Source organism: Drosophila serrata, unplaced genomic scaffold, assembly GCF_035046125.1.
Source record: "Drosophila serrata isolate PLE 108 unplaced genomic scaffold, ASM3504612v1 contig_116, whole genome shotgun sequence".
Classification (NCBI taxonomy): domain Eukaryota; kingdom Metazoa; phylum Arthropoda; class Insecta; order Diptera; family Drosophilidae; genus Drosophila; species Drosophila serrata.
In genome coordinates this window covers 482,586-499,560 of record NW_028257014.1, presented here as the reverse complement: position 1 = coordinate 499,560, position 16,975 = coordinate 482,586, and the positions used below count along the sequence as shown (strand labels likewise).

The 16,975-nt window shown below is 40.1% G+C and overlaps 2 protein-coding genes across 7 annotated transcripts in view; one reads left to right on the top strand and one right to left on the bottom strand.

The window, feature by feature from the left end:
* The window catches only part of tow (target of wingless repressor), a 54,044-nt gene that overhangs the window by 26,163 nt on the left and 10,906 nt on the right, over nucleotides 1-16,975 (bottom strand). The window lies entirely within an intron of this gene.
* On the top strand, nucleotides 11,811-15,888 carry Prat2 (Phosphoribosylamidotransferase 2). 5 transcript variants are annotated; one of them, XM_086825872.1, is made up of 4 exons: nucleotides 11,811-11,854; nucleotides 12,988-13,347; nucleotides 13,426-13,580; nucleotides 14,349-15,888. In XM_086825872.1, the coding sequence occupies exons 2-4, from the start codon at nucleotides 13,302-13,304 to the stop codon at nucleotides 15,774-15,776; spliced, it is 1,629 nt and encodes a 542-aa protein (XP_086681998.1). In that variant the 5' UTR covers nucleotides 11,811-11,854; nucleotides 12,988-13,301; the 3' UTR covers nucleotides 15,777-15,888. The 5 variants fall into 5 exon arrangements, with proteins under 5 accessions (XP_086681998.1, XP_086681999.1, XP_086682000.1 ...); XM_086825873.1 differs by having other exon boundaries at nucleotides 11,811-11,896; XM_086825874.1 differs by having other exon boundaries at nucleotides 11,811-11,965.

Genomic DNA, 16,975 nt, shown 5'->3' with positions numbered 1-16,975 from the left:
TAAGTACTTATGACCAGTAAGTATGTATGTTTAGTTACTAACTTTGAACACTAATAAACAATGACTTGCAATTTTTGTAACACAAAACATTTCTGAGACTTTGCCGGCAGAAGTCACTTCGTTCCGGGGATGTTAGAACTAGTTGAGAATCATACGCACAGATGTGCGATATTTGTTTTGGAACAAATTTTAGCCATTTGAATGAAACTTTGGAGTTATTCTTCTATATAATGTCGGTGGTATATAAGTCGAAGAATGGCGAATCGGTGGACTATATATACACGTATATAGCTTCCATAGGAACGATCGGAAAATTTTAAGAAAAAATAATTATAACTTTTCCATTTTTCAACGGAGTTTCTTCAAATTTAATGCATAGTTATTATATATTAATCTAGAATTTTGTTTAAAATTTTATGAAAATCGGACTCCTGCTGCCATACAAACGATTATTAAAACGATTATTAAAAAATGCAAAACGTTGAATAAAATTATACATATAAAATGTAAATGAAAATTTGACCTAAAAATCAAAACTTAAAAAACTCAATATAAAAAAAGCATTCATTTTGATTCGGAAAACCGTTCTGTGCTAGTTTTTAAAAGGTTAATAAATCTGCATACCTAAATTCACTATTTAAAATATTTAAAATTTTTGACAATTTTTCTAAATGCCAACAGTGCAAAAAAAATTGTATACAATTTTGAAAAAATTTATTTAAAAAAATGTTTTTCCAAATATGCCTAGTTAGATTCAGCTGATGATGCTGATCAAGAATATATATGATTTATGGGGCCGGAAACGACTCCTTCACAAATATTTATGCTTCTGACTGAAATTATAAATTCCTTGAAGGGTATAAATATATTTAATGAAAGCATAAAATGAATTAAAGTAACCTTTAATTCATGTGACTATCTATAACCTTTTTCAACATTTTTAAAGCTACGCTTGCTTAAACATTTAAATTACCAACATCCCTTGAACAAGTTTTCTTTTTTGTCATTTTCCAACTAATGCGGAAAAGGCGGAGCTCATTCGGGTTATTTTTGCCGCCCCTTTGGGGTTAACTCCAAGGCAGCCAGTCCTAGGAAAAAGGTCCCCCTGCTGCGATGGGTATCTCTGGCTATTAGCACAGTAGTCAGGATCGGAGAACGGAGAACGGCGACCGGGAATCGGTGCCATCGAGATGGCAAGGAGATGGCCCAACAGGCCGTTTAGCGCCATCAGACAATTCCCGCTGGCTCAGTGGCATTCACGCGTGCGCAGAACGGGTTATCGGGGGGTTATATATCGCATATATCGCCCATATATATACACGAACGATCCCGGGATGGCTGGCAACAACAATCAGTCGATTGTCACAGATATTTGTCATGTTTCTCCGGCTCTTTTCGAACTTTCCCTGCTGTTCTCTGACGTTGTAAAAATGTCAATTGCATTTTCTTGGGTTTGGTTTTCTGTTGATTTTTTTCTCCCTGGCTTCTGTTTGTTTGGGTCTCCGTTTCCATCGATCGGATTTCATGTAATTACATTGTTTTCTGATTCATAATTAATTCGATCTGTTCTCTACTCCACTCTCGCAGAGGCCGCATTTTTCTGAGCACTCCGACTGATTTTTACCATCGAACACTGATAGTTACTGAGTGATGATTTAATGAGGCAAACGTGGCATATTGTGAATGAAATCAATTTCGTGAATGTCCAGAATGTGCAGAAAAAGCCACGGCAAGCATCCCAGGAAGCGAAGGACATACATTGTTGTGAGTACAACTTGCGGATAGCATGAATATATCCGAATGGACGGACGAATGGGTGTTGTAATATGGGACTTATGAATCAATGCAATGTTGATTGATTGGAGAAGCTGAAGCCGCTGGTGCAGCTGCCGATGTGTTTGCCTTATTAGCCAGTCGATTACTATTGTTAAGAGTCTACTGGACAGACTAATTATGCTGGGAGATTCCTTTATGAATCGAGGAAATATGACACTTAAATTGGTTGAGCAGTTTATTATAATTTAAATGAGAAATTTTAGTAACTTAAAAAGAACATACTACAAGTCCCTTGACTCTCTATATAATATATCTCTATCGACACTGAATACCACTTATATTATTCTGTATAACAAATAACTGTATAAGTGTGAAAAAGCCTATAGAAACCCCTTATAATATATTCATAATTTCCCTTGATTTTTTATCTACAAAATCGAATCTTTCTGCAAAAAAATAAAACCACAAATCGCAAGGCAACTTTTTTCCCCAGCCGAAACGCACGACTTGTGATTGACAAATTAATGCGGATCACAAATCAACACCTCAACATGTTTATCATATTATATGGCAACCGAAAAAGGGAGAATCCCTGAAGTGAACCCTCTCTTGAACCAAGCTAAAAATTAATTAAAAACATCAACAGAACGCGTCGAGATTTACAAATGTCTCTGTTTTGGGCGCTGCTGGAATTAGTTCAGATGGTTGCCAAAGCCTGGGAATGGAAGCGGGTTACGGTTTGGTTTTTGGGTTCTCAAGAGGTGGTTGTGGGTGGTAATCCACTCCTCCTCACCCGGGTTCAGTCACACCTTTGTGCTGATGGCTTGATAAACGACGACCGCAGCTCATTCATGGTTCAGGGAACTCTAATCAGCAACCCTTTTGTGGCAGCGAAATTGGGTTGCTTTTATTTTATTTCAGTAAAGATTCCTCTTCTTTTTTTTTTTTTTTGATATGCAGATTTGGCTCTGAAAAATAAAATATATGAAAAAAAAGAATGAAGGGAGCGATGATGATGTCATTCGGCGGCTGACAATACGCTTGACTGATTACACTTGTATCTGTTTTGTGTTCGGGTCTCTCAATATGCTGAGGGATATGAAGGATTTTAAAGCCCTGTTGACTGCTCCTGCTTTTTGATCCTGGCCTCCTCCTCTCCGTTTAGATTGTTCGCTTGTGATAAATTCGGTTTATTGAAAGGCGTCAGTGCGTGAAATGATGTGTGTCAATTGCATGAATGCCACAAGGAGAGGAGTAGAGCGAGTATTTCCCACATCCTAGCAGGAGCAAGGGTCCTGCGTCTCTGCCGAGTTGACAGCGATTATGCAAATCGGCTCAGATAAAACTGCATTAATTTAACAGAAAGGCTTGCCTCTGTCCAGGTCTTAAGCTCTCTCGCCGCCACTCGAAAACTTTAAGTTTCTCTCCAAAAAAAGAAGAGGAAAAACTATGCTGGGAAATTTGCATTGTTGCAAAATTTTCAATTTATATGCTAAGCAAGATGCAGCATGTTCTCCATCTTTCTGCAGCAGTTTTAATAAGCAATTAAAACTTCCCCTTTGAAATTATATCCCTCTCCTCGAATATCACCCACATATGCCATTTAATTTATTGTTTTCATTTGTCGTGTGTCCCAAAAATCAACCGCAAATTGCTTAACAAATTGTACAAATTGTTTAAAATTGCATCGCGCCACCTCAACGCCTCATTGCACACCCCAATTTCTGTATGGATTCCGGGTTTCCCCGGGGGTGCATTCTAATGTGACCAGTGACCAGTGGCCATTACCTCATCCCCTTCGCAGCAGTGTCATTAAAATAATTGACACGCTTGTTCGAACAACGCCTCAACACCAATTTAATTGATAGCTGTCGATGGCGATGCGTGATTTAATTTTATAGCTTTCGATCCCCCGCTCATTGTCCCTCTTAATTAGTTAATAGATTTGGATTTTCCTTATTTCTGGGTTTCTAAAATTTATACAGGGGGTTGCGGCTTGTTCTAGTTTATGGCAGTATGCTCGTAAAATGCTTGCCAAATTTGTTGACAAGTCAGCAATTAATTTCAAGATTAATGCCTCCAAGGAGTCATGTGAGTTGGAGTTGATGGAAAGCCAAGGGATGGCGGAGATCAAGAGACAAGTGGAGACTAAGGGATGCACTTGAAAAATTGAAACAAAATTTAATAATATAAACATATAATATTGTCGCCTTATGTATTCATTTAAATATGTAAATATATTTGTATATTCTTGTAGAAAATGGGTATTATAAAGGTACAAGAATTTCAAAATGCATAAAAATAAAGAAAAATAAGTTATAATGATACATTTTTTTGAGAAAAGTGCCGATGAATATATCTAAATTGAATTCCCAGAAATATTTATATTTATTCTTAGAATAAATAATTTTCCTCGCAGTTTTGCTGGCCACTCTAACAACTTCTGTTTTATGTTGGCTCCGTTCAGTCGGAGCCATAAAACTTTTTCCAGGCTTCAGCTTTTTAATCTTCTCCAGCTGGGACTGAGTGGATTTTTCTGCTGCTTATCAGTTGCGTGTGTAATTGTCGTATAGAAATTAACAAGGACTAAGAGGAAAATGGCGCTGCCAATGGGAAATGAGGAAATGGGGAAAATGCCAAACAGTAAAGGGGGAGGCTAAGACTGCTGTCTTTGGAGAGGCTAAAGCCCGGGGCTGAGATGCGTTCAAGTGGCGAGATAAAAGCCCTCGAGCTGAGTTAATGACTTCCAGGCACTGCTGGGGGTTTCGACTTAAGACGCCATTTTTATCGCAATTGTCCTTTAGCTCCTGCTGCTGCTGCTGCTGCTCCCACTCGAAGGACTCTGGCGCTGGTGGCACTCCTGATTCGGATGCTGCTTGCCACTCCACGCTGTCCACGTTGCCAAGTGAGCGTGGCAAATGTTTTAATGGCGAACGTCGCGACACTCGAGTGCAGGCCAGCAAAGCTCAAGAAATCACATTTTTACACAGCGAAAAAAAACAGGATTTGTCTTGGTTCATTCGGGTATTTCTGTAGTCAAAAATCTCGAAGTCCTCGAGAAGAATTATATTCAACAAGGCCTTTTCTTTCCATGTTTTTTTGTGAACCAAAGCCTTATGGTTAATGCAATCGGCAGACATCCTGCCATTGAGCACCAGCTAATGAAATCACGTCCAGATATCATTACGACCACGTCCTGAATACATATTCCAGTGTGTCTTTGATATTTGAAATCTATTTGAATTTTAATTGCAGGCGCCAAAGCCGCTTTTTCCCATCATGCAGGGACATCACATCCATCATAATCGATCAGACGGGATTTGCCTGGGAAATCCTTGATAAATGCCTTCTTCAAATGCAATTCCAATGCGGGACGGCCCAAAAAAGTGAGCCGAGTGTGAGCCGCGTCTGCTAAGCATATCAAATGATGTCATGTGTGTGTCCTGCATGTCCTGGCCGAGTCTTTGTCTGGTCCCGGAGAGCACTCTGGCAGGCAGCAGCAGCAACTTGCAAATTATTTGCATTTCAAAACTTTTGTTGATGACATTTTCCATGAAAATTTTAATGTGTTTTACTTTTTTTTTGTACTTTATCCCTCCCTCGGCCCACCTATATACATACATATACTCGTACCTGTTCACACTTTTGGGATATTAATATATGCAGGGCCTGGCTTTTAACAACTCATATTCCAAAAAGGACGAAGGCTGGTGGGTTGGGAAAAGTTTTTCCATATGAGGCCGAGGCGGGATGGATGCGTTTTGTAATGAAAGTTGTGGAAAAGTCGGAGGAAACATTTTTCAATATTCATGCCCACGAGTGTGGGATGTAAATGTGGCTGTGAAACTTTTAACATTTGTATGAATATAATTTAGAATAAATGAAAAAGAATAAATAAAAAAAAAAAAAACAGTAAGAGGAAATCCCTGTGTCCAGTAAAAAGGCAACACAAATACATTAAAATTCCATTAAAAAGGCGAGTCAGTGTGTGGATTTTTGCATATGAAAATATTCTCGGACATATCTATTAGAAAGGATGTACACGAAGAGGAAATCTTTGGCAGGACTTCTTCTTTTTCTGCCGTTGTCAGTCGCAGTCGCTGTCCCTGGGTCCTTGTCACGATTATTGTATAAATTAACGTCACAAACAAATGTTACAAAAGTCGCCAATGAAGTGGAATGATGCGTAGAGCGTTAAACTCCCTGAGAGTCACCCTCAAACCTCAACCGCAAATGTGCCTAATTTTTCGTTGTTATCCTTTGTTACTGCTGTCCTGTCCGAGGAGGAGGAAATGGGATGGAGAAGCCTCCTAAATTGCGTAAAATTTAATGCACCATCCCGAGGTTTCGCTACTCCAATCGCGACAAGTGATTCCGAGATTTACGACGAGGACGACTTTTTGGGGATGCTCCTAGAAGTGTCCTTTTTGTTGTGCTAATGTTTGGCATTTTTATGGCTTGCAGCAAATTTGATTTATTGGCGAAACTCTCGAGTTGAAGCCCCGCGAAAGTTGTGAAAAGTTTGAAGGCGAAAGAGCGGAGAGTTCATCATATAATTGATGCGATTTGCGGTTCATAAAGTTCAATTGCCCGTAAAGTGGACAAGGGAAAGTACGAAAGACAAATGTCCTGGCACATATGGGAGGATATTCTGAGACTCACTTAAGTTCAGAACTAATTTATTTATTGAAACTTGAACATGAAATAAAAATATTAATAACGAAGGCAAAGAGGTTTTTTAGTAAAGTAGGTTTATTAACTAGAGAGTTTAAAGAATATTATTTAAACCTACTCGTACTGAATAAACATGAGCCTACAACAATTTCGCACATAATTCATTCATAATTTTAATCAGTGTTAATATTCATGAACTATTTATCAAAGTATTTCCCGATATTTATATTCCTAAAACAAAATCCTATAGAATCACCTCAAAAACCACAATCCAAACTAGATCAGATCACCTTTGCGATCTCCTTTTTGTCCGGAATAACAGAACTATGTATGTCAGAGCAAAACAGTGGACAGTTGTTTGTCTGCCACGGAGTTCTGCTCATTTCCCATGCTAAACGCAGATCCAGATGGATACGGACCAAGACGACGACGACGAGTCGCCCTCATTAGGTGACCCAAAGTGTCCGAAACTATGCAATTTACATGCACAGAGGCCCCTCGCAGATGGAGCGATGGCGAGATGGATGGAACCCACGAGGGCCAATAGACCGTGGAAGATAACAACGGAACTGGGACTGGGACTGGAACTGGAACTCCTCCTCCGTCCCTATAGTCTCTGGCGAATTATGTTGTATGGCGAGTTCGGTGAGGGTTCGAGTTCGGGCTCTGGGTTCGGCCACAGATCGTTCCAAGGCGATACATAAAATTTGAATGCGTTTTGCATACATTAACCCACTGCTGCCCACTGCAGCCAACCCCCGGGGGTGTCTACTGACTACTCACTAGTGACTAGTAACCGTCGGCGGCGACCAGCGGCTGCCCGAGAATGTGTTTATTAAATTTTATGATTATTGGCCTGCAATTGAGCAGCTTACCTTGGGAATGTGTCGCGCCAGGTTCCCCCTATTTCTCGTTTTTTGTGGATTGTGAAAATTGAAATTTTATGCGCACACAAGTCCAAGTCCCTTTTCTTTAGAAATTGCCAGAAATTCTCACGCGTAACTGGAGCAGTTACACTTTGTTTGGTGAGTTCTTAATTCAATTTACGTTTCCGAAATGCTAATTAACCCGGCCAAGGAGAGGCCCCGGGCACTTCTAGCGTTTATTTTTGGGTGTTACACATGTTTCGCTCTTGTTATTTGGGATCTGTATCTGTGTCTGTTTCTGCTTCAGTCTAATGTGCCACAAATTGAAAGTCATTAAGGTTTTATGGACCACGTTCTCGTCCCCCTTTAACAGACGTCAATCCGTTGGCTCATTACGAATGCACAACTCGGCTTTAAAATAGCGCCAAGAAGGTACAGTACAGATTTGTTGGTCTACTTTTTAAAGATGACAACGATTTTGGAGGCTTAAGAGAGATATTTTATGACAAGGTATTGGAATTGCTTTAAGGATTTTCCCCCCAGTGTCCCCTGAAATATTTTGAATTGGAAAACTAATTAGAAAAGTGGGGGAGGTGCTCCTGCTGGTGGTACACATCGCTGGACAATTTCAACGCTCCTCAAATTGGCAACTAAGTAAACTTGAAAGCTGACAGCCCGCCCTGCTCTGGGTCCAGTCAGTCAGTCGGACTTACACGCCCACTTTTCCAGGCGCTACTATTATTTGTTGTTGTGGCTGCTTCGTTATGCAAATTTTCCCAGCCAGAGCCACGGAAAAAATAAAATAACCGTCGAGAAATGAGAATTTTGAGCTATATAGTACATAAATATCCGTATATATAAGCAAATGCAAATGGTATATAAAGAAATGCTCGAAAAGACAAATAACATGGTGGAGACAACAAATTTAAACGACGGATTTCTGCAGCTTCTTTGGTTCCTTGTTTTTTTTTCCTTTCTTTGGAATAAATAATAAACGTAAACGAATTAAAAACGGAGGGGAGATCCTGGGCTCCCTTCGATTTATTCTTCGTGGTTGCAGAATACCGCGAAAGTTCTGCTTTGACTCTGCACTGGTTTTTGTTTACTTAAACCAAGTTTATGCGGCTTTCAATTAGTTTTAATTGAAATTCGCCTTGGCCAAGGAAAAGCAATTGGATTTCGGTCTTTAATTAAAGTTTTTAGCCAGCCAAATGATGATTACGATTCAGTTGGCAAGAGTTAAGAAAGAGTGATTAAGAGGTGAACATTGGAATAGAAATAGGGGACAAATTAAGAGAATAAAAAGAAAACGTTATGATTCTTTAGACTGTGTCTAAGTTATTGACTTTAAATAATCATTTTAAGTATCTGATTAAGATATTGAAGTTATTGAAAAATATAGAAATAGAGGATTGCCATTTTTGGGCATATCCTGTGGCCACAGTTATTTCCCCCTTCACTTGCCATTAGAGGAAGACATTTTATTCAATTGCGGCCAGTGGAGAAAAACAAATAAAATGTATTTTTCCCTGCTCGTTTTCGGTTACCATTTGCTGGTCACTTTTGGGGAAAAAGCATAAAATAAAATGAAATGATGCGTTGAGAGCAAACGGAGGAAAGCCCTTGGCTACTTTCCGCAAAAAAAAAGGAGGCGGAGCCACAGCCAGGCCATGTGTGGTGGCCAAAGGATGATGTCCATCCAGGATGCTGTCCTTCTCCAGGGTGGTGGTGGTGGTGGTGGGATATAAGTTGGCTGAGTGGGTGGGTTTAACGCTTTTTGGTTCAATAGATAGCACACACAATCGAGGACCAGAACGAGAACGAGAACGAGGACCATTTGATGATTTTTGCGTCACCGTTGGTCAAAATCATTTCGAGCGCAAGCAACTGGAAACTGTATAAAAATAATGAAAAAGGGCCAGGGGAGCGCCGATGCTGCCGCCACGGAGGCAACTTGAAATAAATGGTCAAAAGAAATAAACAGTCCCATAAAGAATAATCATTCAGAATTCTGCTGAATTATGCATGAGGCAGACGGTCCGTGGACCAACGTCCAGGAGCAGCAGCCGAGCCGCTCTAGAGATGGCGGAGGAGGAGGAGCAGCAGCAGCAGCAGCGGGGGGTGTGGCACTCACATATGCGAAAGGTCCCCATCTCCATCCCCTTCAGGAAACTCACTCGCTGAAGCATCATTTTCCTCTTTATTATCTGTTTGCTTAGCTGTGAGCTGTGAGTGTGTGCTGGATTTTTATCAGCCTTCTAAGCAGTTAGCTAGTTACACTGAAAATAATATTTAGGGCTTATAATGAAACAAGGAAGGAAACGTACTTTCAGGAGCCAAAGTTTATATGCCCTTGCAATTTACACTCAAAAAAGGATTAAGTCCATAACTAAGATCTATTTTTCGCATTGTTTTAATCTATATATACTTTTATATTTATTTAACAATTTGTTCAATAACCCAAAGATTAAAAAACTCATAACTAAGCCAAAAAAACATTAAATTCTATTCGGAAAGCTGTTCTGTGCTAGTTTTTAATAGCTTAACAAATCTGCTTACCTTAATTAAAATTTTAACATATTTAAATTTTTGTCAATTTTTCAAACTTTCAACAATGCAAAATCCTGCTACAAAATTTTTAAAAAAAATTTCAACATTTTTGTTGCATTTTTAGATGCCTAGAAAGATTCGCCTGTTGATGCTGATCAAGGATATATTCGGTTTATAAGGTCGGAAATGATTCCATCACTGCGTTTCAAGCCTCTGACAGAACGTAAAATACCCTAAAAAGGTATAAATATTCACATTCTATAGGTCGATATTTATATGATGATTTTTCTATAAGAAAAATCTCAAAACAAAGCCAAAAATGCATTAATTTCGATTCGGAAAACTGTTCTGTGCTAGTTTTTAATAGCTTAACAAATCTGCATACCATAATTAAATTTTTAACATATTTAAATTTTTGTCAATTTTTCAATATGTCAACAATGCAAAAACCTGTTAAACATTTTAGGAAAAATTTTCAAAAATTTAATTTCTTTCCTAGATAGCTAGAAAGATTCGCCTGTTGATGCTGATCAAAAATATATATGGTTTATAGGGTCGGAAATGACTCCTTCAAGAGTTTAAAGCTTCTGACCTTAAATACAATACCCTGCAAGGACGTAAATATAAGAAAAAAGGTAAATGAACGTAGAAGCCTAGTAATTTTTATCTAAGCTTTTTTGATAATAAAACTAAGGATTTATTTTAGAAAAATGTATATACATTTTTTAAATACTTTTATAAAATTTACTTTCAAAAATTAAACTACTTTTCCTTTAAATTTTTTGTTAAATTTTCCTGGCTTAACAAATATCTTCTATTTTTTTCCGCGTCCCTTCGTCACCTTTTCTCAATGTGTATGCGCAACATTCTAGATCTATTTTTCCGATGATTCCTGAAGGAGCGGTTGGGGATGGTTGGAGTCTCCTGCGGAGCAGTAGCAGCCGCTTGGCCAGTTTGGTGGCGCTTGGCCAAAAGTCAACCAACATTCGCATAATTTTCGATAAAGCTTTTCGCCAAATGAAATTCAAGTGGTTACACATGTCTCGCACTGCCGGAACACCCGACCCAAGCCCCTCTCCTGACAGCGATTTTCGGTTTGGTCATTTTTCTTGGACACCACAGAACACACCCAATCTCTCCCCCCAGATGCTCACCCCATTCTCCCATCCCATTCCAAGTCATGCTCATTTCCACATTATATGTATGCCGCATCTGATTATCTCAGTTTTCGCCGTTTCTTTGCCTAGTTCCTTTTGTATTTCGTTTGTTTGTTTGATTGTTTGTTGTTTTTCCCGAAAAATACTGATAATAAAAGGTAATGATGGGGGGCTCTACCTATATGGGGTTATCACTTTGTTAAAGGGCAGCGCTGCTGGATGTTGTTGCTGTGACTCGTCACGATCCCAAATGGAAACTTTAAGTTTTGATAAAGAAATATTAGATTCGTGAGGGGATCTCGTGACAATTGATAGGGAATTACTGGCAAAAATTAAGTGCTAACTATATGATTTAATTGTGAATTTGATACACCAAATACACCCTTTAGCTTTGGTAAATTAAATATTCAATTTATAAATATACTTTGGATTAAATAATTTCAGCTTACTATAGCTCTTGTTTTAAAATAGTACTTTTAACTTTAAATAAATATACAACAGAATAATAAATTAAACAATAGTTTAACCAAAGAATCATTTCCAAAGTATGTCAGACACAGCATAAAAATATTTAAAATAAATATAAATACATTTTGCAGAAATTAAGTCCCTAATGATTCATTCAAAATAATTTTTAGCAACGTTATAAATTTAATTTGTATTTTAGCCTATTATTAAACAACTCAAATAATTATAAAAATAGTTCAAAAAACAATTAAAACCTTCCAGACGCGACGATCTTATACAATATGTTCATAAAAACGGCGGTGTGTTGTCTGGGCACCTCAGTGCGGCTCAGCAATTGCCCCGATCGGTGTTATAAACTATATTGTAGGGTTTAACATTTAATATATAATATATATATATATTGAAGTAACTTATCAGGTAGACAAACCGCAGCAGACGCTTATGCCTGCGGTTGCTGCGATTGCATCAGATGAGGTGCGAAATCGGAATCGAAATCAAAATCCAAATCTAAATCAGTGCTAAATCCGAAAATCAGTTGAGCTGATCACATGGCTCAGCTTTTCCGAGAGCATTATAAACAAGTTGTTTATAAACTATAATTAGCACAAGTGATTAGTTAGCGACGGGAGCTGGAATTTGTTTATTGTTTACGATCGGCAATCGTGTGATCGATCAACCCTCGCCACTCCATTGGGGGCCTGGAAATTGCCATATTTTTCGCGATAGCACAGCCCATTTAATATTGCAAAAGAAAAACATAATTTAATCTGTTGATTGTTTACGCGAAAAGTGTATGGAAAGCGCTTCTAAAATGCGTCAATGAACGCATTTTCCACACCAGATAAGCAACAATGTATAAACCAATGTGCAACTTAAAGGAATAACAGGACAGAACATTTTATATAACTTTCAGGAAGATCTTTTTGTCTCCGAGGGGGTCCCTTAACAAAAATAATTAAACTTTGATCTTGAAATGCATGTGCCGACGCTTTAGCTGATTAGGCGAGATCGGGAATGATTAAATGCGAGCATACAGAGGGAGAAATAATATTTACAACATGTAGGAAAGTAAAATAAAATTTATTGAAAACTCTTGGGTAGAGAAAATAGATGCAAAGCTAAACCGTTAAATTTTTGTTTATTTTAAACCCTTAAATTTAGACCCCAAATCTATTTTCTCTCAGTGCTCCTTTCGAGATCAATGTCGAATTGGATGCGTGATTTGTGTGATTTGAAGCGTAGACAACGCGACATAATGCGGTCATTGAATCCTCGTGACGATCGAAAGCCGAACGTGAGAATATATGAGATCCAGTGTTTATTTGGCACATTGGGCATACAGTAATAATAATAATAAAAGAGTCTGCGGGGGTATCAAATTCTACCAGGAATGCGTTTCTGGATGCGGTTGTGCTCGGTCCCCAACCCTCTGATCAGCCGCCTCGCCTGCATTTCCCCCCGACTTCAACTGATAAGTACGTCTTTATATATTCAAGTATGTGTGCCATATATGTGCGATGATGACGATGATGATGATGATCGGAGGTTTAATTAGGCGCGGCTGTAACATGAACATTCATAATTCCGCTGGCATTCAATCAATGCAGACGTGAACGACTCCGATTCCGATTCCGATTCTGATTCTGATTCCAATAAAAGTGATCAAGTGATCGAGTGAGCCAGCGATCTCGTGCAAAGTGTGCAAACAGTGTCTCAATCCTTCGCTCAACTCAATTCCCACAAAAGGTGGTGTGCCACCACACTCACATACAAGAAAATAGATACTCAAAAGCATAAATAAGGTGAAAAAATGGCGCAAAGTGAGCTGGGAAATTGCTGTGACAAACTCACGAAAGGTAAGCCTTAATTATACAAGTAATTAGTTGTGATTTCCAGGACTAATTATGCCTATATCTATATTTTGTCTGCCTCAGATGAGTTGTGTTGCCAGCGGAAAAAGGATTTGGTGCCCAAAGTATTTCCCGACAAGATCTACAAGTCCGAACAGCCCAAAGGAGTGGATGCCACGGGCATGACCTGCGAGTGTGGCGTCTTTGGAGCCATAGCCTGCGGGGATTATCCAACACAGGTGGGCATTCAAGTTTATATTGCTTCTTATTTTAGTCATGGAATTGCAGTTTAAATTTAAAAAAGATAGAACAAAAATGACTACGTAGTGACATAGTGACACATGTGCGTCTCAGACATTACAAAACTATAATTATTTATAGAATAATCTTAGTCAATCTAAGCTTCCAAGATCACAATCATTTACCAGAGCCTGCAAATATTACCCAACTCATTCTCGACAAACAAAAGATAACCAAATCACTGCACTGATCACTTCGATCGATGATCATTGAGCCTGTCAAATGCAGATCATTGGAATCCATTTGAATTCCCATTTTCTATGCCATGTCAGACGTCCGACCTATGCAAATCTCTTGAAAGTGGGTCAATGGTAAGCTCTGAAGGTTTCCACCTCCACCTTCTATTGATCGACTTATGTTTGATGATTCTGTGGCCAATGGCCAGAGATTGCGGTGACGTCAATTAATTCGAAGCGATCCGCTGTTGTAATCTCTGTTGTTGATATTTTTATTGCCATAATGCCGGCTCTGTAATGAAATGGAAAATAACAGGAAAGTGTAGCCCGGAGAATTCTGGTTGAAAAAGAGATTTCGTTATCTGTGGTTTTTACCAAAGTCATCGTCATATACTTTGGGGATCGATGATCTAGGAGAGCACTAGGAAATCAATTTTTCTTTATAATATTATTGCCTTGACAATATATATAATAAGTTATACCAATTACACGTAAACCCCTGTTGCTAATTGAGATTTTTCCCATTCGCAGCTGGACATAGCCCAGATGATCTGCCTGGGATTGGTGGCACTGCAGCATCGTGGACAAGAATCGGCGGGCATAGTGACCAGCTTGGGCAAGTGTTCCAAGAACTTCAGCGTGCACAAGGGCATGGGCATGATCAACAATTTGTTCAACGACGAAGCCATCAGGAAGCTGAAGGGCAACCTGGGTATCGGTCACACTCGCTACTCCACGGCGGCCGCCTCCGAGGTGGTCAACTGCCAGCCCTTTGTGGTCCACACTGCCCATGGAGCTCTGGCCATTGCCCACAATGGGGAGCTGGTAAACTGTGAGTCCCTGAGGCGCGAGGTCCTGGAGCGAGGAGTGGGTTTGTCCACGCACAGTGACAGCGAGCTGATCGCCCAGTCCCTGTGCTGTGCCCCCGAGGATGTGTCCGAGCACGATGGACCCAATTGGCCGGCGAGGATCAGGCATTTCATGACCCTGGCCCCACTCTCCTACTCCCTGGTGGTGATGCACAAGGACAAGATTTACGCTGTGAGGGATTCCTATGGCAATAGGCCTCTGTGTCTGGGCAAGATCGTGCCCGTGGATGCGGGTCATGCGAAAATCGATGACCAACTGGCCGAGGGTTGGGTGGTGAGCAGCGAGAGCTGCGGCTTCCTCTCCATCGGTGCGCGCTATGTCCGCGAAGTGGAGCCCGGCGAGATCATCGAGCTGTCAAGGAATGGCTACCGCACCGTGGACATTGTGGAGCGTCCGGACTACAAGAAGATGGCCTTCTGCATCTTCGAGTACGTGTACTTTGCCCGCAGCGACTCCATGTTTGAGGGTCAGATGGTTTACTCCGCCCGCCTTCAGTGTGGCCGTCAGTTGGCCCGGGAATCCCCGCTGGACGCCGATTTAGTGAGCTCAGTGCCGGAATCTGGCACAGCCGCCGCTCATGGTTATGCCCGGGAGTCGGGTCTGCCCTTCGGTGAGGTTCTGTGCAAGAATCGCTATGTGGGCCGCACATTTATCCAGCCCTCGACGAGATTGCGCCAGCTGGGAGTGGCCAAGAAGTTTGGCGCCCTGGCCCAGAATGTCGAGGGGAAGAGGATAGTCTTGGTGGACGATTCTATAGTCAGAGGAAACACCATTGGCCCGATTATCAAGCTTCTGAGAGATGCAGGTGCAACGGAAGTGCACATCCGCATAGCCAGTCCTCCGCTGCAGTATCCCTGCTACATGGGCATCAATATCCCAACGCGAGAGGAGCTAATAGCCAACAAACTGAATGCGGACCAGCTGGCGGATCATGTGGGAGCCGACAGTCTGGCCTACCTCAGTGTGGAGGGACTGGTGAAGGCCGTGCAGATGAACAAGACCCATGTGAATCCCCTGAAGGGTGGATATTGCACCGCCTGCCTGACGGGGGAATATCCAGGAGGATTACCCGAGGAGCTCAGCTGGTAGTCTTAGTACTCTGTCCTTTCATCTCTTCTCTAGGGTTAATGATTAGTTTTTATATCCAGTCTGTATATAATAAATATGCTTTAATTTCGGGTCTTAGGACCACTAAACCAAAGCGGGATATCTTAATTTATGGAATAGAAAGGAATTTTATTCCCAAATGAAACATATTCCTACAATTAAAGAGACACTTAATATTCGCTTAAGGAATTTAATTTTCTAATATAAATATCCTTCTGAGGACACTTCGTAAGAAAAAAACACATACTCTAAATGCTAATGGGGACACATCAACGTCTGATTATTGCCAAAACTGTCTAATGCCATAACTTCAATTCATTTCAATTTATATTTCCAGTCTTTGTTTGCCTTTCTTAGCAGAGGAGTCCTGCTTCCGGTTATAGCCGGGCTCAGATATAGCCTCATATCATACAATATGGTAATCATGTTTGCTTTTTTTCGCGCGCGTCCTGTCTCTTTCCGGCAAAAGGACTCTCTCCCTGAGCCAGTTGGGGCGTTGCAATGTCTAAAGCGGGGCGTTTAGGGCGTTTAATCCTGCGGAAGATGTCCTTGCGGTTCCCCAACTCTCATTGAATATATCTTTTTTTTCGTTCTTTCTTTTTTTTTATGACTCGCGCCGGGTACTGGAGTCAACAATGTCATCATTATTCTTGAATATTGTGTTGTATTTTCGCAAACAATTTCGCTAAGCTGTGCGGCATTGGCAAAGCCGGAAAGGGGGTGGGAGTTGGGTGCAAAGGGGGGTGCACTTGGGGGTGGGTATGAGGCAGGGACTGCCATTGGGGTGTCCTTTTCTGAAGTGTGGCGAGGACATAAGCGAAGAAAATAATATGCGCTGTCATTGTAACTCGCTTGATTAATTCTTTGGCAGGGTATTTTCCGTGTTTGCAAGACGGATTTTGATGAATTAAATATATTTATATAATATTTTTTATTAAGATTCTTCATATATCGAAATAGTAAATATCATATTTTTCATTCAAAATGTGCCAGAAATATTGTTCGTGAAGTTTATGTAATGGAAAAACCATTTAAAAACCAAAGATTCTACAAAATAATAGTCTTGCAAACAATAGCTGGTATTATATAATTTTTGATTAAAATATATTCTTTTAGAACATCAAATATATAATTCAATTATATAATTTAATCCCTTTTTCTTAGTAGCTTTATTCTCCTAT

Bases quoted from the DNA above. Each gene is read 5' to 3' on its own strand.
- Prat2 (XM_086825872.1), top strand. From the start codon at position 13,302: ATGGCGCAAAGTGAGCTGGGAAATTGCTGTGACAAACTCACGAAAG. The intron at 13,348-13,425 runs GTAAGCCTTAAT...TGTCTGCCTCAG, and splicing joins CTGTGACAAACTCACGAAAG to ATGAGTTGTGTTGCCAGCGG. The intron at 13,581-14,348 runs GTGGGCATTCAA...TCCCATTCGCAG, and splicing joins GCGGGGATTATCCAACACAG to CTGGACATAGCCCAGATGAT.